A 26,252-nucleotide genomic window follows, 5' to 3' on the forward strand; every position below is an offset into this window, starting at 1 on the left:
CAGTTAACCTGTTTAAGGGCGGTAGTTTCTCACATACTGTTCTCTATTATAGTAATTCAGCATGCCAGACTATTGTATGCAATTCAGATACATTTATATGATATATACAGTTAAATCGCAGTGCCTTTTTTAGTGATGTATTTTTGACTCTCTGTTTTTTACCTTAAATATGTAACTGTGTATTGGAATTGTATAATGTACATAATAAATAGGTATGGTTTATTATAATGGTGCATAATGCACTATTTTAATAATTTATTATAATAAGTTATCATTATTATTTTATCTCATTAACTACTTAATTTAACAATTTTCCTACTTCATCAACTTTAACATTCTACATTACCTTTATTCTAGGGTGGAACAGAGGACATTCAATAAAAATTTCTAATAGGCTACAAACAGAAAAGCACACAGGTCAAACAGTGTCACGTGACATTACTGTATGCACTACTGCTCAGATTTGACTTCACAGTGTGCCTTTATTTAAACATGATGCATATAATCATATTTCAATAAAGGACATTTTATAATTTAGTATAATATTAAATACTATAGTCACAGGAAAAACTTATTTATGATTGACATTATCATTAGATAGAAATTCTACCACAAATAAAAAATGAACTACACTATCAAATATGACTGAGACGTATAAGAAATAAATAGTTCAAATAATTCTAGATGTTTAGATAAGCAAGAAGATTCACGAGTGAAATCAGCAATATGACCAAGGAGCCACACAGGCCTGATGCTCTGGACACTTGCACCCTTTCAACTGTCTGTATGTCTGTGAAGGAGAAAAGGACACAGATCAGTGCATGATGACGCTACATTTGAGCAACCTAATGTGACTTGATTGACATAAATAAATACTGTGTACCTGAGCTCCGTTCAGACCACACTAAAGGACCCAGAGATAGTGAAGTACTGTCATGGAGATCCAAAGCCCTGCGCTCTCTCCGCTGCTCAGAGCAAGCCTAAAGATCAAAAATGGAAAATTTGAATATGGTTTGATTTATACACAGTTTACATCATTATTTTATTGCACATTATTTTATTGCACTTATGACCTGGCCCGTCTCCAGCTTGGAACTTTAGGGTGGACCAAGTGACATTCCAGGTGGGCAAAAAAAGTATATATATATATATATATATATATATATATATATATATATATATATATATATATATATATATATATATATATATATATATATATATTACAATTTAGTAACTAACCTTATGAATTTTTCTTGCTATGATTTATTGTTATTGTTACACATTACTAAATTCATCCATAATAGAGTTGACAAACTGTTTAATCCCAAAAAGTAAAACTTTTAATTATTTATGTTTGGCAAAAGCTGAATTATAAAGATTAAATGATGCTTTCAATAAGAAACTGGAAATAACTGCTGTTTTAGTCCTTAACTTTTTGAAATGTCAATTACACATGCAGTAGAATCACCCATATTGCTTTTAATGCATGTAATAATGTTTACAATAACTGTCACTAGTGTTTTCACGATGCTGGAATGTCTAACTTTGAGATGGTACCCTGAAAAAATATCAACATTAGATCATATAATTTCACAGATTTAAAGATTTTTTATATTTTATGATTTTTAAAAAAAAATCTCAACATTATTAGTAATTGTTATTTAATGCACCAGAGCCAATATGGAAATTATTATTTTTAATGACACATTTTTGAATAGCAGATCTTTGCATATTAGCCTATACTTGTTAGTGGTTGCCAATTCCCATTGATAGCCTATCAAAAACATTTTTCAGCATTTATTTCACATTTAACAAGTTTTAATCAACATACAGATGGCATTTAACGTGCTTTGCCATATTGCTCTATGTGTGTGCATTGACTAGCTTGCTGACACATCTTGAGTTCTCAATATTTATTCAATATTCATTATTGAATCCTGAATTTTCAATATTCTACTGCGCTAATGTTCAGCACAACAGTAAACAGTAACAGTTTAAAACATCTAGTATATGTTTTTGACTTTTTTCCTTTGTCAGCTAAAACGTCTAATAACTGAGGGAGATCACAAATAATAATTTGAGAGATTTAAAGGGAAAAATCAGCAATCGACAGCACTGTACATGGCTGTCTTATTCAATTAATTGAGTCAGTGATATTAATAGTAGTTCAGTTACTAACATCTGATATTCTTTATACAGTTTAGAGACACGCAGCCGTGCACGGAGAGAGCAAAGCAAAAGCAAGATGTGGATATGCTTTGAGATATTGATCCTTTTTGACACAAACTGCAACAAAGTACTTTGCACTCGTGGGTTGAATTTTGTATGTTGCACTTTGCACGAACTTCACTGCTGAAGCTGCCTGTGATTTGTCATTAACATATGGTGAACTTAATATTTGCTCTTTGCTTGAGAAAAATGCTATAATGTTTAAGGGGGTTCAATACATCTGCCGATTATCCCCCTCAGTGCTGCTGAACTCTGCATTCTTTAAGACTTTATATGAATTACGACTGCATGACATGATATAAAGTGAAGTGCGTTTGTTGATGCGCACAGTAATCTGCGCTCTATGCTGAATTAGGTTCTCTGCCATCTAATGCAGCTAAAATGGTTTAAAAATTATTAAACTGAATACTTTAATCAAATTGTAAATGAGTCTGGTTTGCAATAACATGTTTTTAAAGCTCACGGTCACATCGTATGCTGCTTTCTTAGTTATGAAACGCATCACAAAAAAAATTGTTGTTATCTGATGTGGGCCAGATTGGGCCAAACTCCTGATTGGGTGGGCCAGGCATTGGGTGGGCCAAATACAAGAATCTGCATTTTAAAATTTTCAAAATAATTACTTCTGTCTGATTTATAAGTCGTTTAAAAAAAAAATGGCCCCACAAGGTTAGAATTTACTGGTATTGCTAAACTCCACTATGTTTGGAAAACAAGGCATGTTTAAACACACAACTATCATGTTTCATTATATCTGAAGGGTCTGGACACAGTGTAATGCTTTTAATGTGCAGACCTAACCCTACCCCTCAACGTGATGTTGTTAGCTCCATTAAGTGCATTTTGTCTGACAATGCATGTCTAAGAATGCAAGTCATTCATTCATTCATTGATTTTCTATTTGTCTTAGTCCCTTTATTAATCTGGGGTTGCCAGAGCGGAATGAAGTGCCAACTTATCCAGCACGTTTTTACGCAGCGGATACCCTTCCAGCCACAACCATCCCTTGGACACAACCACACACACTCATTCACACTCATACACTACAGACAATTTAGCCTACCCAATTCACCTGTACATGTCTTTGGACTGTTAGGGAAACCAGAGCACCTGGAAGAAACCCACACAAACGCAGGGAGAACATGCAAACTCCACACAGAAACGCCAACTGACCCAGCCTTTTTGCTGTGAGGCGACAGCACTACCTACTGCACCACTGCGTTCCAAAGGATGCAAGGCTCAACTTGAAAATCCAAGTCTGCTTCCAGATACTATAGGCATTGTTTTATTGGACAGTGACACATGACTAACTCTAGATGGTGCTGTTATGCCAAAATAAGATCAACAATATCGGAGCAATCTGTGCACTCTAATTTCTGTTATATTTATCTTATTAGTGACGAAACAAAAAATCAATTATGAGGTCAAAACTCACCGTTGAGCATTGTTCACTGGACAGAAGGCAAAGGTGAACAGCACAGTGCAGGTAAAGCTTAGTGGAGTTTGCAGTGAAGATGAACATCCTGAAGGAGAAACGGCTGCTTGTGGAGACGCCGTTCTGCAGCAGCTTCACTGTGTCGTCCTCAGGATTGGGACACCTGACGAGATCAACAACCACAATCAACAAACCAAAATATTTCATCAAACGCATTCAACCTCAGAAGTGATTGTAAGTAATAAAAAAGACACAAATCTCAAGGAATTTTGTCATTATCAATGATTATTTTCTCAAAAATGTATTTTTTTTTTTAACTATTACCATGATCTTTAATGAGCAGAAAAGTCTTTACCCTTCAGTGATGAGGTCCCAGCGGAGACTGTAATCAGGGTCATTCACAGGTGTAGCCCAACACGTGTCCATCACCAGGGCAAACTGGCGACTGTCGACCCCCTCAACACCAACCTCCACATGCATCTCCTGGTCCAGCTCTGCATCCACTCTACCAGTGAAGGGCTGAGTGAACTCTTCATCCACATACGGGACCATCCGCACCTGATAAACCCCTTCACCACTGGGGAGGACCTTGTGCACAGTGCTGTATAATACATTATTAGATGTGTATATTAAAATTATTGCATGCATAAAACACATATTTTTTAATCATGATATTACCACATTCAGGTCCAGCTGAATTGTATGTATACCCTTATGCCTATATCTTCCCCTTGGCCCTTTTTTCTAGTGAAATTACATGTGAAGAGGTAGGGATGAATACTAGTACTACACCTGCAACCATCATCATATGTTATCGCTATCACTCGGACCTCACATAAGAGATTGTTCAATGTACAGTAATGCCAGTAAACTTCTTCAAAACTAAAGACGAGAGTTTGAAAAACTAACATCTTTGTAATTGTCTGATTAGGCAAACTACAGCAATAATAAAGCAGAATGAGTGTGTTGTAGCACCTCTGCAGTGGGTTGATCTCCACGTTCATGGAAAGTGTTTGTGTTTGAGGATAAACACAGCTGAAAGAAAGCTTCAGGATTCTCACTCTGCTGATGAGACCTTCTGTTCCCGGCGTCCCCACAATATAGTTACTGTAGATGAAGTGGCTGCCGTTGGCCTGCAGACAACACAGAGATATTATTTTTATACATTTAGCAATTAGAAGTTAATTTTTTTTTTTCCAAGACCAAGATCAGTTGTCAATTGAAATAATGGTGTGTTATATATTAATTGTGGAGATGTGGGCAAAAGTATCAGTGTTTTTGGTAGCATGTTGTTTTGCACTCTTCATCACTGAAAGAGTTTCTAGGCAAGTCTGTTTGGGCCCTTTCATTTTTATAATCTTTATTGACCTGCCTTGGAGACTACTCAGGTGGTCAAGGTTGTTATTCGCTTGTTGTGACATATCGATGACTTGGAATACTGTTAATTTGAATTTTAAAATTATTATTTAATGACCACTTTGTAGTCATATCACACTTTAAAGTGAATTTTATATACAATCATGCAATATTGGACATTAGGCATGAATATACAGTATTAAATGATAATAATTTTGAAATATATATATATTTCGAAATTAATACATCGCTTAGTAGTTGTTTATTATTACCATTTGATGAGTCTCTCCATACAGTTTGATATAGCGCTTGGACTTGGAGACCACACTTAACAAGCGAATATGAGACTATGTTGGTTCTTTCTGTTGCTTTAGACCATTTTGAGGAATGTAAACAAAAACAATGGTCTTAACGTATTTCCTGTTTTACTTTTTTAAAGTCAACAGCTTCCGAGAATCCAAAAAGAGCCACATATTGATAAATAATATTACGATAGCTGTTGTAACATTAATTTATGATTGAACTGTCTCTTGTTATATTATGAAATATTTTGATAACAAGCAGGAAATGGGTCAACGACATCACCACATTGAAATGGTCTATAAATATTCAGACAGGTATACAGTATGTGTAGAAGAATTGATGCCTTGAATGATGACTCAGTTGAATTCTTAGAAAACAATTCACAACCAGGTTTGCAATGCAGACGAAGCAGATGTGCTTTATTTTTTTAATAATTTAAGGGACCACAGTCAATTATTATGCATATATGGATTTGCACAATTTATATGTTGTATTTCAGACATTTGTCAGGATTTTGTCCTAAAACAGCTTCTGTCTGTAAGACTACACATTTTAGCTGTGTTTGTTTGGTGTGATTTTATTGTGATAACCTAAATCATTTAGCACAGTGAAATGGAGCTATAATGCTGTCAAAACCTGCTATGGCTACTTTAGTGGTGGTGTGTATGTCTGAAAATAATGGCATACCTTATGATCAGCCAATCAGAAGCAAGCATTCAACACACACACGTGTGAAAAAATTCAGATTTAACACACAGGTAGTTGATCGTACCACAAGGTTTGTGCCACAGATGTGTTGATCGTTGTCGAAGTTAAACTCCACTCTGCCGTTCTGGACGGTTCCTCTGCAGCTGGGGTCATTGAGGTGTAAGTGCTCAGCTGAAAAACCAGCTTCAAAAAGCTGACAGCGAGACACAGACATGGAGACAGAGCTGCTCTCACAGGTCTCATTGAAATCTGAGAGAAAAACATGATCATTAATGACACAAAAACACCTTTTATTTCACATTTGACTGTAGAATCACACACTAACCAAAGGAGTCTTGAGCTGCTCGGTGCTTTTGGTGGCCTTTGTTACATAAACAGCCATAAACACCATTTTTCATCCCACACCTTTCCTCTTTGGAGCAGTTGAGTTCAGAACAGGGGTTTCTGTCATCTAGAAGGACAATATTATTAATATACATTATTACAAGTTTTCTAACATACCATTAGATCGGATTTTTATTAAAACAGTCTTAAATAAATGAATATAATAATTATATATTTTAAGAAATATATAATATATACTGTATATTTGCAGATGTATATGTCCTCCCTACAATCTCAAAAAAAGTGTACAAATCTCGTCACTGGGGTGGTACCTTTTCAAAAGCTAGACTTGTGTATCTTACAGGTGCATTTGTTAAGCTGCTTTAACATAATTTACATTGTAAAAAGCGCTTTAGAAATAAAAATAATTGAATTGAATATTTGTTCCATAAAGCTACAGTTTGTGCACCTTTAGGGTACACTTTTGTGCATTTTAGGGTGGTTTCACACCTGTGAATCGATTCATTTGTTCCGAAACAGGGATTAAAATTGTTACAGTGTTGCTCTTTGTTCTTGGTGCGGTTCGCTTTCACACTGCAAAGTTTCTTAATGGACCAAAAGAGCTAAAACAAGTCACGTGTGTAAGTAAACTCTCCTCACCTTGGTCAGAGTTTCATGGTTTATTTTGCAGAGTCCCGCTCAGCTGTCAGGGGAGGTTTGGTGGTGTTTGACAGGGTGCGCATGACGTATCTGAAGAGCGAGGAGGGATGCGGTCGGGAGGGGTGAGAAGAGTGTTTGAGGACTGATAAGGAGGCGTGATTACCGGGAGATTATCACTCATTTGCGGGCATCTGGGAGTCTCTGTGCATTTGCGGAAGACTCGGGATGTCTGTTGAAGGACCTCCCGCCCTACTCATATAGCTGTATGCATATTACATATCCATAAAACACTGTGATATAACCGGGCTCATATCGTTTTCCCACTACAATCGATCTGCTCAGGAGTTTATTTCAATCAAGCCGAGACCACCTCATTCAAGCGATCTCGGAGCGATTGTTTTGGAGCGGATCAGAGAGCGATTGGTGGATTCACTTATGCCAAACGAACTGCGCTAACTGGGCAAATGAGACAGGTTCCAAAACAGAAGTCTAAGTATGAAAGCACCCTAAGGTAATAAGGTGTGCATTTGCAATTGTTTGTATCTTTTAGGTACAAATGTGGACCTTTTGAAAAGGAAATTCCTCAGTGACAGGTTTTGTACTTTTATTTCAGATAGATTTAGATTCTGGCACTTATAACACTTTAATCTGAGCAATAATCCTGCAGATTGTGATACAGCATATTACATTACCAGTTGTCATAGTTGTGCTTTCAGCTGCAGTTTCTGTTGTGGTCGTCTCTGGTGTGTCAGTTGTATAGCTAGTGTTAAACCTCACATCTAGAAACACAAATAAATGTTAGACAGAAAGCCATCATCTCTAACATAAACAGAAGGCAGAGTTAAATGTGTGTCCAGTACCTGCACAGTATGCTAAATTGCAGCCATTTGGCCTCACAAACTCATAGACATAAAAACCTCCAGGACAGGCTTTGACTTGAATGGGATTGGACTGGAAATAGCAGCAGTTGTTGCTCCAGTGTCCGCAGACATCTCTAGTGACCACTCCATCCTCAAGTGTTGGATGTCCTCCGCTCAGCCACAGTGGAGCATTAGTGCCGCAGCTATTCTCATCAACACATGTGTCTGGCATCTGAACACTCTGACCATTAATGAAGAGACGGTACCAGCCGCTCCAGCTCACCGCACTGTCACACATTAACTGAGAGGAGTTTTGATTGCTGGTGGCTCTCCATGACTCATCCAGGACGTTGTAGTTGTAGCAGGGGTCAACAGGGGGAGCTGTTAAAAGGAACAAGTTGCAGTATAAAATACTAATCTCTAGATAAACTATTTCGCTCCTAAGCCTCTGGTTACCCTTAAGCTATTCAAGAAGTCATTATAGAGTTTGAATATTTCCTTCTAGGTACGGTAGTTCTGAGAAATGGAATTTAAATTGCCCATTCTCAGTCTGTTTACAGATTAGACATCTGAGCAAGACAAATGCTACTGTATGATTAGACAAAGAGGTGGAATGTACAAGCAAACTTTCCTGGAGCTTAAATGACATGTGTTGTGTTTTATTCATGTCCAGGGCCGGAGCAAGCTGAACTGCCGCTCTAGGCAAAGGACGATCATGCCGCCCTTAACCCTACAGTGAAAACGAAAGTGACCGGTTCATGCCACCCTCAACCCTAAAGAGGGAAGGTGGCTGGGTTTGCGGATATAACTGAGGTGAGGGAGGTGTCGCGGACATAATGCGGGTGGTGAGGGAGGTGTCACGGACGCCACCCACTCTATTCTGCCGCCCTAGGCTCTATGGACGCGCTGGCCCTGTTCATGTCTACTCCCTACCCCAATACTACAACTACTCCTTACAGTAACCTGTTGAATTTTATTAATTTTTAATCCTAACCCTACCCCAAACCTAAACCTTCACCCTGGGTCATCTTAAACTCTAATTAAATATATGTAATCATTAACATATGTTTCCTAGGACCCAGTTTAACTTTCTTATTTACATGTTTGTGATGTCACACATGTCTTTTACCTCATTGTTATCTTAACTTTTCCTCAGTGTTTACACAGCAGTCGATTGCTGTAATGACAATATGATGTCTACCTCGCTTACACTCCAGAGCAGGGTGTAATAACCCTGGATAAAATGCGGAGCTAACAACATTTTCAAATTACAGGTTTGAAATGTGTCTTTACCCATGGGTAAAAAGCTGTGTTTAGAATGACAATAACCCTGAGTTAAGTGCAATGTGAAAAACTGTTTATTGTTTTAGTAATGTCTACACCTATCCAACCCTAAACCTAGCCTTTAGGGCTCCAGTATTCTTCAAACAAAATCAATTCTTAAGTTAAATTCAGTTATAAAATCAGCAGTTTGAAATCCTTTTTAAGGGAGTTTGTTTTGGCTCTTAAACACTCTGAGCTATCATTAGTCCTTGGTGATTATCCAATCGTGGGCGTGTTCTGGAACTCGTCAAACCACACGGCACACATTCTGAAGTATAAAAGCTGCACTTCCTCTCACCTTTGCTCCACATTTACTGAATGGAAAGAGCAAATTCACCATTATTCTTTCTGTTTGGTGGACATATACCATCTACAGTAGGTTGCTGGTTCTTTTTCTGTGCCATTGAGATCATCAGCATAGATCAATGCTACTACCAGATGGTAATGATACTGTTTTTATCCCATATCTGACATCAATGTTGTGTTTAGAAGTACAAGCAAGCAGCATGACATGTTACGCCTGTTTCACACCGCAAGTAAAAGCAGAGCGTGAGCAGCGTGTATGGAGAGCAGAAGCAGCATGCAGGCGTTTGCCTTTCACACCAGCTGCGTCTGTCGAAGATCTTTCTATCTCTGTCTATTCTATGATGTTACCCATCTCTCTCTATATACAAATACACTTTTTAAAAACTTTTTTATCTGCACCAAGGCTTGCGGCAACTTCCTACTAAGTTGTTTTCTTAACCAGAAAGTCTTTTTTTTTTCAAAATTATATAGATTATACAGTACTGTCTGCTTCTCAAGCTCTACGAGGAGTGTCATTCATGTCTGGTGCACTCAGAAGACAATCGCCTGTGATATCATGTTATTTTGTTTTTGATTGTCAGGATATTGTAGGCCTAGTTATATTAATATTTATACAATATAGTTATAATGATATTTATACATGATCAAACTAGTGTTACTTTCTCAGCTTCAGCAATCTCCAGCGGCAGAGTAACAGCTTGTTAATTCATGCTCATGCAAAGAATGAGACGAACAAAAGTAATTAATGCCTGCCCTTCTTTTACCTATTTTCGTGTTGTCAGGTTTACAGTGCAAACAGCTCCCGTGTGGAATAACTCGAGTGAACATAAAGCCGAATAAAACACTGCTCTAACTGCACAGCACACAGCGAGCTCACATCATCCAGCATGCGTGTCGAACTACACTACCCACAATGCTCTTTGCAATGGTCTACAACTCCCGTAAATAGCAGTCTTAAAACAGCCAATTTCTATTTCCCCTCCACTGCAAAACTAATACTTAAATTGTTTTACATTTGGTTTTGTAGTTCAGGCCTAAATAAATATTTGTTGCAGTTATTAATCGTTCAAGTTTATTTGATTGACTATATATAAATCAGTGGATATTATTGCTGCATTTATTGGGTAAAATTGCAACTTTTACTGTCATTTAATGTGTTATTGGTCATTATCAATGCACTGTCACTTTAATTGAGCATGAGCAGTGCAGCAAAAATAGATCCAGCGCTGAAACTATCATGGCACAGCTGCTTCAGCAACCGTCACGCTGACGCACTGCTTCTGCATGTAGTATAAAAGCTCTAATCTGTGTTCAGTTTATTCATGATAATTTCCTTTTGTACAATGTTATTATTGTTAGTATAATTTATTATATGCATATTTTTTATTAGTTTTAATAAAAACAAGCTTATATTTGTCCACCTGTCAGGTTTTGGACCATATGGGGTATAGCATGTGTGTTTAAATATAACATTTTTTGAGCACACTTCGTTATTATTGTTCCTTTATTCATTTGCTGGAAATTAGAACTGAATTTAGAAATAATTTTGAAACAAATCTTTGCGCTTAACAAACAAATTAATTATGTAGGCTGATGTCTATGCTTACAACACGTTTCCTTATCCATGGAATAGAGAAAGTGAAAGTAAAGGCAGATTGGAGGAGGCTCATTCTTTATTCTAGCGCTGCAGATGCTCTGTTTAGCTGTTTTCTCACTAGTAGATCGCTTTAATTTTTCCACGTACAAAGTCCGCCATGTAAATAGCGTTGCGTCATTAATAGAAGATGCTCAACCCTGTTAGACCATGCACCTTAGTGCAGAGCATATTTTTCCGTCCTTAAAATATCACAAGTGGATTCGAACATGCCCTTAATGCTTTTGCGCCCTGTGCTTTAGACCCTGCACCTAGATCATTAAAATAGAGCCCCATGCACCTACCCTAACCCTACAGTATAGCCCTAATCAATAAAGTATTGCAAAAACCTGGGGCATAAGTCTCACGGTTGTCCAATTGAAGGCCACTATTCTTCAAATTTTAGCTCCAACTTGCTGTAACACAATTGCCTACAAGTTTCTAATTCGAAAATCTTATTTTTCTGGATTGCATATTCACCTGTTGTCCTCTCCTTTTGTGATTACTTTGTGAGCTGTTTTATTTATTGATTTGTGATTGTAACTAATTTTTCTGGAGATCGTTTTGATGTACAGCTCTCATTGCATAATGGAACATAATAATCAACCTTTAGAAAATATAATGTTTTATGAAAATACTTCTGCATATAAGAAACAAGTCAATACTTTACCTGTGGTTGTGGTTGGTGGAGTAATGGATTCAATGAGTGGAATGGACGCTGTTGTTGTGATCTGATTTGCCACCTCTGTTATTTAGAAAATGTGCATATCAATATCTGAACATTACATGTTTATATAATAATCTGCCAATGTGTAAGTAAAAAAAAAAAAGTGAAAACATGATTACTTTGCTTATCCCATTTGCAGTTTATTTAGCTGGTTTTGTGGAAAAACCCACTTTATTTTGACAAATTTTTTTTCTGAAGACAACATTTTTAATTAATTTATTTTATTTGCTTGTATAAGAAATATATTTTCTTGATTTAATTTTTTTTTTAAATGTTTGGACTAAAATCAAGACAAAAACTCTAAGTGAGAAAAGCTTTTTTTGCAGTGTAAACTCACCTACACAGTAAGCTGCGCAGAGTATTGGCTTAACAAACTCATACACATAGTAATCTCCAGGACAGGCTTTGACTCTTATAGCCTGGGAGGTGTAAGCACAGCAGCCGCTCCATCCTGAAGCACAAACATGACGGAGGACTACTCCATCTTCCAGCTGAGGGTGAGATCCATTGAGCCACAGTGGGTTATAAGAGCCACACATGTACTGATTCACACATGATTCTGGCATCTGAGCACTCTGATTGTTGTAAAACAGCCTGTACCAGCCATTCCACTCCACATTATAATCACACATGGCATTATAGTGATTGTAATAGTAAGAGGTATCAGTTAATCTCCACGGTTCATTCAGGCTGGTGTAGTTGTAGCAGGGGTCGACACTTGGGGTGGTGTAAGATACTATCATAAAAAAAACAAAGAGATCATTATATACTGCAGATTATTAATGGAAAATATATATAAAGTATCATTTTTATGATTAAGAGTAATTAATATACCTGCACAATATACAGGAGCTGGGATGGAAACTGTTGGTTTGGTAAACTTGTAGACATAATAATCTCCAGGACAAGCTTTAACTTGGATTGGGTCAGATCTGTAGTGACTGCACTGATAATTATGGGAGCCGTAAACTTCACGAGTAACAACTCCATCTTCTAGCTGAGGATGAGATCCATGAAGCCACAGAGAACTAAACCCTCCACAGTCCATGTAGGAGGCACACCATTCAAGCATCTGAGCACTCGATCCATTAATGAAGAGTCTGTACCAGCCGTCCCATTCTACAAGAGTGTCATCATGTGCATTTACATAGCCATGCATAAAATAGGTATTGGCTGTGCTTCTCCAGTCATTGTCTAGTGTGTTGTAGTTGCTGCACGGGTCATAATCTGTGTTAAGAAGACATCAAAACAATCCGGTTATATTTCAGTAGATTTCACAGGCACAAATCTGATTCAAAGTATTTTTTCACTTAAAACAGCTATTTGGCTGAAGCTTCTTATGTGGAGTGGGTTTCAAGCACCAGCCAACAGCAAACTCTTTGGAAAAGATATTCAAGCACTCAGACATTATAAACTCACAACATAAGATTACATGTAATTGTAACGGAAGGTAATTTTAGAGAAAGTGCTATTGACGGTTTTTGCATCTTCATCAAATTAGAAATACAATCTGCTGAGACATTTGGCTTTCAAGACTTATTTTGTCTAGGTTATTACAATTACATATTTTATGTGTTCGTATATGAAAAAAACCATATTGAACAGTAAACTTTTTTAAACTTTCTAGGTCAGGGGTCTCAAACTGCTGGCCCGCGGGCCATTTGCGGCCCCCTCCTCCACCCTCCAGCCCGCAACTGACGTCAAAAATATTACGATATTTGATCCAACAAAACATATATTTTTGAATCACTATCATTGTTTTGCAGTCGCATATAGCCACTTGTGGTTTGACCCCCCACCTACTGGACATTTAAAGTACTATACTAGATTTTCATGTTACTTTCGGTTTCTCTCCAGAGTAACGCACATGCAGATTATTTCTGGAGCTGATTTAAACATTGAAATATATGTCCGTACGTGCTCTATTGACTAAAGCTCTATTTCTGAAAATATTCAGGGATCATTTGATTATAACCAGTTTTAAACCACTTGTATTTTGTTGTACAAACACCTCGTCATGGCTTACACATCATGCTGGTGGTGTAAATATGATCACTTTGCTAATATTCGATTCAAATGGTCTCATTATTAGGTTTTCCTAATATGCTTATTAAGATTTGTATAAAAAAATGTGCATTAGTAAAGTTTTATTGCTCGCTGAATTGAACCTGTTTAAGTAAATGTGAAGAAATACATACTTTCCTACTCTTTGTTGTAGTTTTACAAAAAAAAAAAAAAGAATGAAATTAAGAAGAACAATTGCTGGTAAAGTCTCTAAAGTAAACTCTTTTTCAGCTGTCTTATACTATGTTAAGCTTTTGGTTGAGCAACAATTAATTGTGACAATTATTATGCTTATTGTGTTGGGCAGTAGAGTTGTTACAAGCAGTAACGCTACTAGCTTAACTACATTTCTCAGTAGCATGGCGGTAGCGTCGCAACTTTCTAAATTAAATAGCTTTTCTGTAGTGAAGCTATTTTATTAGTCAAGTAGCGCAGTAGCGTCCACACAAGCTACATTTACTGATTATGGAAAAATAAGTGACGGCACCACCCTGCTGAAAAATCCAACTTAAACCAGCCTAGGCTGGTTGGCTGGTTTTAGCTGGTTGACCAGGCTGGTTTTAGAGGGGTTTTGGCCATTTCCAGGCTGGTTTCCAGCCATTTCCAGCCTGGTCTTAGCTGGTAAGGCTGGAAAATTACCAGCCAAATTCAGCTAAAACCAGCTTGACCAGCCTGGTTTAAGCTGGATATAGCTGGTTTTGGCTGGACTCCCAGCTTGGCTAGGCTGGTCAAGCTGGATTTAGCTGGTCATCTCCCAACCTGACCAGGTAAGACCAGGCTGGAAGTGGCTGGAAACCAGCCTGGAAATGGCCAAAACCCCTCTAAAACCAGCCTGGTCAACCAGCTAAAACCAGCCAACCAGCCTAGGCTGGTTTAAGCTGGATTTTTCAGCAGGGCAGCATTCACAGGGCTGTGAGGCCGGTGTTTAGCTGATGAAAGTAAATCCACATGATGGCGAGAATGACTATTTCTTCTTCCTCCTGTTTAACGTTGTTCAACACCAACAGTTTTTGGTGCGTTACTGCCTACTTTGGTTGGCGACGTCGCCAAACGAAACTTACTTGATAATGCTTATTCCAAAATTTTTCCCTTTACAATAAATTACTATAATTTATAAATGGTAACACCTGGTTTTATTGGATTTATTGTTTTAGCTGTTCTAATGTGTTTCTGTTTGGTACAGCATATTATTTACAGTAAATAACAACTGAACTGTTATGCCTCATATGTTTCATTGACAGTTTTATTGATCACTAAGATATTATTGACTTGGATTTAAGCTGCTTTGATTTAAAAATGAAAATTGTAATAATATCTTAGATGTAGCTAAGCTACTTTGCCGTGTAGCTTTTAGCTTAGCTTGCTACATTTCCAAGGGGGTAGCTTTTAGGCCCAATTCTAATTCTATTTTTGTACCCCTACCCCTTTCCCATCCCTTGGCTCTTACAACCGAGGGTTAAGGGGAAGGGCTTCAAAATGTACCCTTAAAAATTGGGACAGCACTACAGCACCTGCACATCTCATCATGATGAGATCAGACGATGGCGACTTCTGTTGTTAGTCCAGTTGTGTTATTTTTTGGGTATTTATCTTCAGGAAATCACTGAAGGCATATATTATGTTATCATAATGATCTAATGTGGCAATAAGATCGTAATACTGTGCATTTACACAGTGGCCATATTCATCTATGTAAACACACAAAAACAGCATTAACATTATAGCAGACACTGTAAAAAGCCCATTAACAGCAACTAGACTTTTCTGACAGGGTATTCAAGTGTCATCGAGTGTCAGAATGTTGTGGGACTGCTATATAGGAGTTATGATTAGGGATTATATATCGCCAAATTATAATTTATTCTAATTTATTTTAGCGTTTTTTTTTATTTATTTTTTTTTTTTTAAGTATGACGGTAAAACATGGACGCGGTTATGAATATATTAAAACATGTGTTTGTTTGTTGTAAAAATTCGTAATAATGACAAAAAATACTAAGTTGTGGATCTCCTTACTTCCGGGTGCAGCTGTTGCTGGGGTATTCTGGGAATATTTTCTTACCCTTTGGTTTCAAGTGTGGTCCTCAAAAGTCTTCCTTTGAAGGGGTGTATATCCCTTGCCCTAGCCCTATGCCTTCAAGCTAAAGAGAATTGGGACACCACTATCCTTTCACGGACACGCGCAAAACGAGGGGTAGGGGTAAGGGCTAAGGCACAGGTGTCAAACTCAGTTCCAAAAGGGCCGCAGCTCTGCACAGTTTAGTTCCAACCCTAATTAAACACACCTGATCAAACTAATTGAGTCCTTCAGGCTTGTTTGAAACCTACAGGTAAGTGTGTTGGAGCAGGGTTGGAACTAAACTGTGCAGGGCTTTGGCCCTCCAGGAATTGAGTTTGACACCCCTGGGCTAAGGGGTGGAATTGGGATTGGGCCTTAGTGTAGTTAAGCTACATTTTAAGTAGGGTAGCTAATAGCTTAGCTCACTACATTTTGAAAGTAGCTCTCCCAACACTGATTATTATGCCCATTATTATTAAATTGTAATATTTTCTTAACAATTTAAACTACCCCTTTATTTTGTACAACAGGAAACTAAAAGAAGGAGCTTTGATACTCTGGGGAAGAATGTCTGAGTGCATCAATTACATCAGGTTTCCACTTTTTTTTTCCTTGTGCTTGAATGTTAAAACGGCCCTACTATGGATTGTCAGTCACTGTTATGGCCCCTACCAATTTGAGTTTGAGACCCCAGTTCTAGATGGACCACAAAGCCCAAAGTGTTTTCTTTCCAATGATACCTAATTTGTTAGTTACATAAGTGGGGTCCAAACAGTCACTTTCATTGTCATTATTTATATTTTTTTTATTTCAAATAGACATGTTTCAAATATGTTTACAACTTACTTAATACGATGCTGGATCCAGTGATTGTTTGTGGACTTACAGTCAAAGTCACCTGTGAAATAGTGCTGATATCTAAAAAAGCAATAAAAGAAGAAGTGTAAATATTTGGTAATTTCTTTTTTTTTAAGTATATTCAGTGCCTTTTACAAAATGAGTGGTTGGGGCACCTGTGCAGTATCCTGAACACCGGTCATCTGGTTTTATAAGTTCATAGACATAATAATTTCCTGGACACGCTTTCACTCTGATGGGGTTTGTCTTTTGCTCACAGCAGCCGCTAAAGTAAAAAGTGGCACAGACCTCTCTGGTCACCACTCCATCCTCTATCTGAGGGTGAAGACCATTGAGTACCAGATTCATGTATGCATTACAGCTTGGTTGAGTAATACAGGTCTCGGGCATCCGGATGTTCATTCCATAGTAGAAAAGCCTGTACCAGCCACTCCAGGAGAAAAAATGATCACAAAAGAAATCTCCAGTTTCATTGGTGGCTCTCCAGGGGCGATCCAGAGACTCATAGTTGTAGCAGGGGTCACTGCTGATGTTTTGGAAAACAACTGTCAGGATGCAAAAGTACTGTTAACATAATAGATTGAAGAAAATATAGACTATTACATATTGTTGTACGTTGATATTTAAAGGGTTCACCAAAAATTACAATTCTGTTATTAATGTTATTTTAAGCTCCCTATGATTACAGCTAAACCATTCAAGTAACATGGACTGTTTTGATGCTGTTTTTGTTTTGTTTTTTTTTTTGTATTTTGAACATCTCATGACCCTATATGGTGAATGACAGAGCTTTCAGTTTTCAGAAAAAAAAATCAATAGTATCTGGACGCATGCCTTGATGATGCAAGCTGAGATTTCATCTCTCAGAGATGCAATGCCAGACACAATGCACTCAATGGAGCTAGTAACATCACTGTAAGTAGGTGTGGGCATTAAAATCATTGCATGAAGCTCAGATTGCACAGCATAAAGTCTGCATTCAGACCAGTCTCAAAAATATGCTAATTTAAAGGCCTCGGGGATTGGAATGACCAGAGGGTGAGAGATTAATAACATAAATTTCATTCTTTGGGTGAGCTAACCCTTTAATTTCAGGAATCTGAATCATGTGATGTAAAATAAACAACATAATAATAAATAATAATTTAACATTATTTAATATATTATTTAACAGTTTCCCAATTATTTATTCATGTGAACTGGTTCTACATAGACACACCAAGCCAAAAATACATTATGAATTCTGAAAATGTTCTGTGAATGAAGTACAGATTCTCTGTGAGCAGACTTCTATCTGTGGCATTTTAACATTTAATGGCAAGACACACACTGAAAAAAATAATAATAATTACGTTTTATTTCCGGCAGCTGGGGTGTCAGAAATAAAATTATAGAACTGTAAAATAACAGAGGTTGAATTACAGAAATTTAAATTTAAGAAAATTTCTGTAATTTAATATCCGTTATTTTCCGGTAAATATCTTTAAATTAATATCCATTATTTTACAGTAAATTTCTGTAATTTAAAATCAGTTATTTTACAGTAAATTTCTGTAACTTAATATCCATTATTCTACGGTAAATTTCTGTAATTTAAAATCAGTTATTTTACGGTAAGTTTCTGTTATTTAATATCCGTTATTTTACGGTAAGTTTCTGTAATTTAATATCTGTTATTTTACGGTAAATTTCTGTATTTTAAAATCCGTTATTTTACGGTATCACTCATTTGCGGGCATCCAGGAGTCTCTGTGCATTTGCGGGAGACTCCTGAAACTTCCAGGAGACTTGGGATGTCTGGAATGACCTCCCTATTACATTTCCATAAAACACTGTAGTATAGCCGGGCTCGAATCGTATCGCTTTCTCGCTGTAATCGATCCGCTCCAGAGTTCATTTCAATCGAGCCGAGACCACCTCATTTAAGCAATCTCGGACCGATTGACTTGGAGCGGATAAGAGCGCGATTGGTGATTTCACATATGTCCAACGAATCGTGCTAACTAGGCAACCGAGCAAGGTTCTGAAACAAAAGTCTAGGTGTGAAAGCACCCTAAGACTAAGTAATTAAGCAATGTTAGTTTCATGAACCCTCTTGATGACTTATGGGCAGGGCCACACAGAATCTGCGGACATTTTTTGCTATTTCTGCAGAGAATTTAGTAAAAAATCTACAGATTTATGTTAACTGATTTTGGAAATATCATAAGTAAAAGCTTAACAAATGAAATAAAAAAAATAATACCTTTTTAAATTTTATTTAATGTTGAAAATGCATATCCACTTAGATCCACTGATTTGGTAAACAATGCAAATCTATTATATAATATATCGACTAAAATAGAGAAATATTACTTTACAAACTGCATTGTAAATAAATCATATGCAAATTTTCATATTACTACTATTATATCACAAAGATATGAGTGAAATAAATTTAAAAACTGAATAAATATAAATTTACACACATTTACACAAGTAAATACATAGACTCAATGATGGGCTAAAAATCTGCAGCAATCTGTGGATTTCTACGTGTGCGGATTTCGTGTGGGCCTACTTATAGGTCACGGGAACAGTTTTTTTTTTTTTTTATCTTAAAGTATTTCTGCCAAATAGCCCAACATTAGACTATTTTCATGAAGGCTGAACACATTTAGTGTACTAAGCTTCTTGCACATGCAGGCACACTCCAACACACCAACACACACACAAACACACACACACACACACACACACACATGCAAATCTGATGCTTTAACATAAATAAATACTGTCTTGCTAAAAACGTTCTACACTTATGAAGGTACTTTTAGCATTAGAAAATATGCCCATTAGTCAAAAAGTGTTGCACTGTGATTAAACACTAATGATATACTGCACACTGATGAGAGAAATCCTAGACATTCATAGACTTTGTGTTGAAGATGAGGTTATTTTTAAAGATTGAAATTAAATTTAGTTACTTTTTCTTAGAGATTTAGTGAAAGCGGGAAGGTTAAGCAATTCAGTTAAATAGAGATCAGCTTAGGATCATGAAGAGAGTTAAATCTGCACCTGCACAGTATGAAGGTCTGGGGATCAGTGGATCTGGCTTGACGAGTTCATAGACGTAATAATCTCCTGGACAGGCTTTAACTTGGATGGATGTGGATCTGTAGCTTCCCCATTGGTTTTGCCATTTATGAGTTCCCAAAACATCACGGGTCACCACTCCATCCTCAAGTGTTGGATGAGAACCGTTGAGATACAGTCCAGTGTAACCACCACAGCCCATATAACTCACACACCACTCAGACATCTGGGCACTTTGTCCATTCAGATACAGCCGATACCAGCCGCTCCATTCAATAAGAGTGTCATCATGTTCAGTGTAGTACTGATATGGGCTTTGCCGTATGTCTCTCCAGTAGTCATCAGTAATGGTATAATTATAGCATGGATCAATGCTGGAATTGGTATTTTCTGAGAGAATAATGAAAACAATAGATAAAAACGATTATACTGTAATACTGGACTCAACTACTGTATCAGTTAAAAATCCTTAGTTTATACTATAAATAAACTGTATTGAGCTAATTTTAGTACCACAAGAAGTATTTATTTGATAAAAGTACTGAAATGGCTTTTTTTAAACTAAAAAAGAAAAATGTTTTCAGGTTTTCAGGCCTGCCAGAGCGAGGTTATAATAGTTTTGGATTTTTCCAAACGGCAACCTTCCGCTCTCCCTCAGGTAGCCAATACGGAAGTAACTAAAACTGCAATTCATCTGAAATTCCGCTAGTCCTGGCCGCTCCTGGCTCCAAAACAGAGCAAATTTTAATTGAGCCCACTGTTAGAATGGCCAACTTTACAGCAGAAAAAAGGTGTTTACGGCCTGCTACAAAAAAGATTTTGGTTAATACAGCTAATATTACCCTTCATGACAACAGAGAGGGAGTGAATTTTTTTATAACTCATCCGTTTCCTTTATATTAAGTTATATTAAGTTTGCATAATTAAGGGAGTGGCCACTTGAGTGACAGCTAGGTCTCGTTGGTCGCCGTCACGTCACCTCAGCTGAATCCTGCAGATTAGCCACTGAACTCGGCAGATTTATCGTATTTCTGTGTTGTTTTATGTGGCTTTACACAGTCAACTGCCTTTTGGACTTGTTTCCTACAATTATTAGATGGCATGGCATGCTGAGTGCACTTAATTGTGCTCACAAACCATTCACGTGGCCTCCGTTTCCCATGTGAGTAAAGTTATATACTTATATACCATCTCTATACATGTATTTGTTTATTTAAGATCATTTATCGTTTATATTTATATTTAGAGCTGTAATGCACTCCAGAATCTGTCAGATTGATTAGCTGTAGGCTCTAGATCAGTCATCTGAAGTGTTATTATACAGTGTTATGCTGGATTTCATCAATAGTCTTACAGTAACTAACACAGACTATATCTGAAGTGTTTGGAAGTAATCTGCATTTTCCTCCTGTAGGAAAACGTCATAAGAACAATGTTTAGTGGCTCAGTGTATTACAGCAGTGTTTTTAAAAGTCTAAACACTTTATTGATATAGTGTACAACCAAGCACAAGTGGTCAGAATACAAACGAGTCGCAGGTGATAAAGTATTAAGTGTTCTCCCAAAGTAAAGTGTGTCTGAACCAGGTCCAAGCTAAATGCTAGCAGGTGTCTGTAGCTCCGCCCACTCTCCGCCTCTTTGCCCTTGTTTGGGATCCCGCCGTGGGTGTGATGATGCGCGAACAAAATGGCGACGGTTGGCCGTGCCTACTTGTGGCTTCTTCTTTTTTTTTTTTTTTAAAACACTTATTTTTGGCCTTTTTGCCTTTATTATTAGATAGGACAGTATTGAGACAGAAAGCGAAGTGGGAGAAAGGGGGTAGGGTAGGGAAATGTCGTCAAGCCGGGATTCGAACTCGCGACGCCCTGACGTGCTATTGCACCATATGTCGGCTTCTTTTGCGCTCTTTAGAAACCTATGGGTGACGTCACGGATACTACGTCCATATATTTTACAGTCTATGGATTTTTCAATAGTTTTAGTTTCCTTTTTTTTATTTATTTATTTTTTTTGACTTTTTGCTTACAAATTCAGTTAGTTTTACTTAGTTTTAGAGGGAGATTTACTACTTTTTTATTAGTTTCAGTATTAGTTTTAGTTTTGTTTTTCTAAATAAGCATATTTGATAGGTGCTATTGAAAAGATGTGTATATGGCATGTCTTCCTATGGTTGGGTAAAGGATTAGCAAACCTTTGTCTTTCCTAGTCCTTCAATGGACAGCAATACTGTTTGTAGACTTTCTTCAGTCTGTAGTTTAATGATCACACCTGATTGCTGGGTAACTTGACTGTAGAGTTGAGTATTTTGTATATATTTTTGGATATTTTTCTCTTGATGTTATTTGTTTTATTTGCTGTTGTTATTTTAGTTTTTATTTTCTCTTAATTTCTCTCTGAGTAAGTGTTACTCTTTCTGTATTGTATTTCGGATGACATGTAAAATGTTGCGAAATCTGGTGGGGTGAGTGTAACAAGATTATTTCAGGCATATTGATTTCACTATATTTTCCTCCTGTATACTTACTGATCATTTAAAATAGTTTTGTGTTCAAAATATAAATGTAAAAAGAGTCTGTAAAGTGACAGTGGTTTCACCTTTTCTCCCCCCTTGGGTTAACGTCAAGGTGGTACAGTCCAAGCAGCCATACCTGTTGCACTATTGTTTGAGCGGTTATTTCCACCTTTACCTTGAACTAAGGGGGTATGCTCTACCTGCTCCATATTGGACTTGGCTCTGGTCATAATTAACACACACACAAATACATATTTAAGTTTAATTTTAATCATTTGATATATTTACTGATATAAAAACAATTTGTTACTGTATATTGTAGAATGTTTTTTTTGTTGACTGTGTGTATTTGATGGTCTGAGCTGAAGCTGCTGATTTGTCTAAATCACAATAACATTCTCTGTGCTGCATTTTTGATTTTTATTTTGTTGATGCAGTATGTGGATTGTCACAGTTCATATGCTGGTTTTTGTAATTGTTAGAGCTAGTTTTCTCTTTCACTTTCCTGTCTTTGCGTCCTATCGTGGCGCCTCTTCCTCCATCTTTCATATGCCTTCCTTCTTTTTCCCCCTTTACCTTGAACTAAGGAGTGTGTATATAATGTTATGAGCTGAAGCTGCCAATCTGTCTAAATCACAATAACATTCTCTGTGCAGACTCAAAATGCTGTCCTCTCATCATTTACTACCCAACGCAGAGCAAAAGAGAGTATGGTTACACAAGATTCAAAATCAACAATAAATATTGTGTAATAAAAACTCAGCCATACATTTTCTGAAACATGTATTCAGAGGACACATGAAAATCTACCAATACCATATCCATCCTCAAACTTAAAAACAATCCCTCGGTTTACTTGTGGTGCAGTTCTTCAAGCTTAGTTCAGTCACAGCAGGCAGCCATGTGCTGTTTGTGTTCGGTTCACTGAATGACGCATGCGCAGTATGATGGGTTCACCGCTTCTTAAATTGATCTCAGTGTAACGTTGCTGTTCTAATAACTGAATTGGAGTCAGAGCGGGATGTTAGGCTTGTTAAAAAGTAAGTAGTTTGTGGATGAGTGCATACAAGAGAAATCGTTTTAAGTAATTCAGATCGATTTGGTGAACTAGTCCAACTGGTTTACTTAAAAGATCCGGTTAAAAAGATGTTCGCGATCGCGATACAGAAATAAAACCCATTATTGATAGACCGTACAGTATGCTACTACTACTGCTCTCAGTACTATTATTATTAGTAAAAACTAAATCATTGTTTAAAAAGGTACTTTTATTTTCAATAGTTGACTCTTAAATTAGCCCATTTTGTCCCAACAACCTGCTCAGTGGATTAGTAATTAAAAATTTCCAAATACATTGTGCTTGATTAATAAAATAAGGCTTACAATAATGAAATTGAAGGTTTTAGAAGTTCACAAAAAATCAATTGGCAATTTCATTTATTATCAATTATTTTGCTGAGCTGTTACATTATAAATCTTTTTTAAAAGTATGACATTAGTGGAGGAGTTGAAGGTTACATAAAAAAATAAATAAAAATTACCTGTTAGTTGTGCATTGATCATTTCACTTGTTGTTTGTCTATTGATTATTTCAATTGTTGTTTGTGCATTGATTATTTCACCTGTTGAATACACAACATGACATAATTAATATTTAGAAACATCCAGTCAACCTACCTAATTATATCAAATCAGTTAATTGAGAGGTTATGAATGACTGACCAATAATCAGCAGCACACACAGCGAGATCAGAAACTTCATCATGATCAGCAACACCTGAGCACACACATTACACATTTAGATATGCATTATTGCATTGTATTTACACATTAAAGGTTTATTATTAAAATATGTTTTGCATGTTTGTAAAACAAGTGTAGTGTAATAAAAGAATACAAGATAAACGATTAAACATAATTTCACAAAGTAATATCCTATTAGAGTCAAATGGGCTTAAATGAGGTGAAAAGTCTTTACCTGAGATGAGAGCAAAACTCAACACAGAGATGATGATCAACTGCAAACCTCACGATCGTGACCAGGGCCTTTAGTAATACCTGTGGGTGGACCTTTACTGGAAGCTGAAGTACTTTTGAAACAATACCGTAAACAATTGTGACGTGAAGATCTTTCTTATTTAGGCTGATCATTTCCTTGTGAGCACGTGCATGTGAAAGACATTCCTTCAGTTCTTTTAGTTCGTGCTCATTTTCCAAAGCAGTGTATCATACAACAAAACCCCTATGAGGTGACTGGAAATACAGTTACTAGTTAATGTGTTGTCTATAATATTAAATGTAATCATTGATTACATAAATTGATTTGGTCCATCTTTAGGCTACTGAAAAAAAATCAGGTTGTCAAGTATGATCAAGACTGTGAGGTGTGCGAAGAAACAAGGAATACAGAAATACATGTTATTGTGTATTTTTAATGCTTTGAGAACTCAATCTCTAACCCTAAAGTGAACTATAAGGTCTTTAAAGACATCTGTGGAATACAGCATGCTTAAATAGTAATACTGTACAATTTAAAAGTGTATGCTTTCTTTTTTTAATCATTGCACAGAATAAATCAATGAGCCAAATCTGTTTTTATTGATGTATTTATTTTTATTGGATGAGCACATCACACAGGTTCAATGGTTTGATTGTTTTGTTTGAGGTAGAGAATTTAAGGAAGTGAACATTACAGAATATTCACACGTTTACGGGAGGAACAGCAGTTATGTTCTTGAGCAATGTTCTACATTCCTCCAGTTCTTATTTTAACTTATCAAAATCAGGTGATGTGCACTATTGCCTCCTGACAACAGGGATTCATTTGGTGACTTTTAAGGATGGGTATTGACCAAAATGTACAGTTGAAGTCATTAGCCCACTTCATATTTTTTATATATTTTTTTTAAATATTTGCCAAGTGATATTTAACAGAGCAAAGAAATTTTCACAGTATATCTGATAATATTTTTTCTTCTGGAGGAAGTCTCATTTGTTTTATTTAGACTAGAATAAAAGACGTTTTTAATTTTTTAAACACCATTTTAGGGACAAAATTATTAACCTCTTTAAGCTATATTATTTTCTCAATAGTCTACAGAACAAATAATCATTATACAATAACTTGCCTAATTACCCTAACCTGCCTAATTAACCTAATTAACATAGTTAAGCATTTAAATGTCACTTTAAGCTGTATAGAAGTGTCTTGAAAAAAATATCTAGTCAAATATTATTTACTGTCATCATGGCAAAGATAAAATAAATTCATTACTAGAAATTAGTTATTAAAACTATTATGTTCAGAAATGTGTTGAAATAATCTTCTCTTCGTTAAACAGAAAGTGGGGAAAAAAATAAACAAGCAGTCCAATAATTCAAGGGGGCTAATAATTCTGACTTCAACTGTCTATGAAGAGTTGCAAATAGATGCAATGACCTCTAAAAGCTATCTAATATTTTTTTTCTAAAATTAGCATTTTATAATAATAATAATAATAATAATAATAATTTTAATACATTTTATTTGTAACGCGCTTTTCTCAAACTCAAAGCGCTTACAAGGCAAAAACAATACACTAGTAAAAACAGTGAACATGAATATATATCACTTAGTAAGATAACAAAATATCACACATTAAAAACATTTCTAAAAAGGTGAGCGTTAAGCAGGCCTGGATTGAGAATTCAGAGGCCCCTGGGCACAGTGTCTAGCCCTTCTACCTGGCCGCTCTAGTTGAATATATATTTTTTAAATAAAATGAACCTATAATGAATTGCCCGAATTTTTTAAAATAAATTATTATATATATATATA

General features: G+C 36.4%; 1 protein-coding gene and 1 long non-coding RNA gene across 2 annotated transcripts in view; one reads left to right on the forward strand and one right to left on the reverse strand.

The window, feature by feature from the left end:
* LOC141376888 (uncharacterized) overlaps positions 1-10,921 on the forward strand; it is a 208,200-nt gene extending 197,279 nt beyond the window's left edge. Inside the window, exon 5 of the long non-coding RNA XR_012388237.1 lies at positions 8,552-10,921. This is a non-coding gene — a long non-coding RNA (uncharacterized lncRNA). The remainder of the gene's footprint in view (positions 1-8,551) is intronic.
* On the reverse strand, positions 429-24,501 carry LOC100005948 (uncharacterized). The gene is made up of 18 exons (XM_001344808.11): positions 24,414-24,501; positions 24,158-24,212; positions 23,977-24,057; positions 19,906-20,313; positions 17,004-17,393; positions 16,837-16,908; positions 12,702-13,094; positions 12,205-12,603; positions 11,811-11,885; positions 7,879-8,259; positions 7,711-7,797; positions 6,360-6,485; positions 6,099-6,283; positions 4,643-4,800; positions 4,023-4,268; positions 3,668-3,830; positions 884-980; positions 429-790 (listed from the first exon to the last, which is right to left on the reverse strand). Exons 2-18 carry the CDS (start codon positions 24,198-24,200, stop codon positions 681-683), a joined length of 3,414 nt encoding a protein of 1,137 aa, XP_001344844.5. The 5' UTR covers positions 24,201-24,212; positions 24,414-24,501; the 3' UTR covers positions 429-680.
* Between the last annotated feature and the right edge of the window lie 1,751 nt (positions 24,502-26,252).

This window comes from Danio rerio, chromosome 12 (genome assembly GCF_049306965.1).
Source record: "Danio rerio strain Tuebingen ecotype United States chromosome 12, GRCz12tu, whole genome shotgun sequence".
In the NCBI taxonomy this organism is placed as follows: Eukaryota; Metazoa; Chordata; class Actinopteri; order Cypriniformes; family Danionidae; genus Danio; species Danio rerio.

What these genes read in the sequence shown, in the direction of transcription:
- LOC100005948 (XM_001344808.11), bottom strand. Translation starts at nt 24,200, where the DNA reads ATGATGAAGTTTCTGATCTCGCTGTGTGTGCTGCTGATTATTG. An exon ending in TCTGTGGCACAAACCTTGTG is followed by an intron (nt 4,801 to 6,098) that starts GTACGATCAACT and finishes TGTTGTCTGCAG; the next exon opens with GCCAACGGCAGCCACTTCAT. An exon ending in TGGGACCTCATCACTGAAGG is followed by an intron (nt 3,831 to 4,022) that starts GTAAAGACTTTT and finishes TGATCTCGTCAG; the next exon opens with GTGTCCCAATCCTGAGGACG.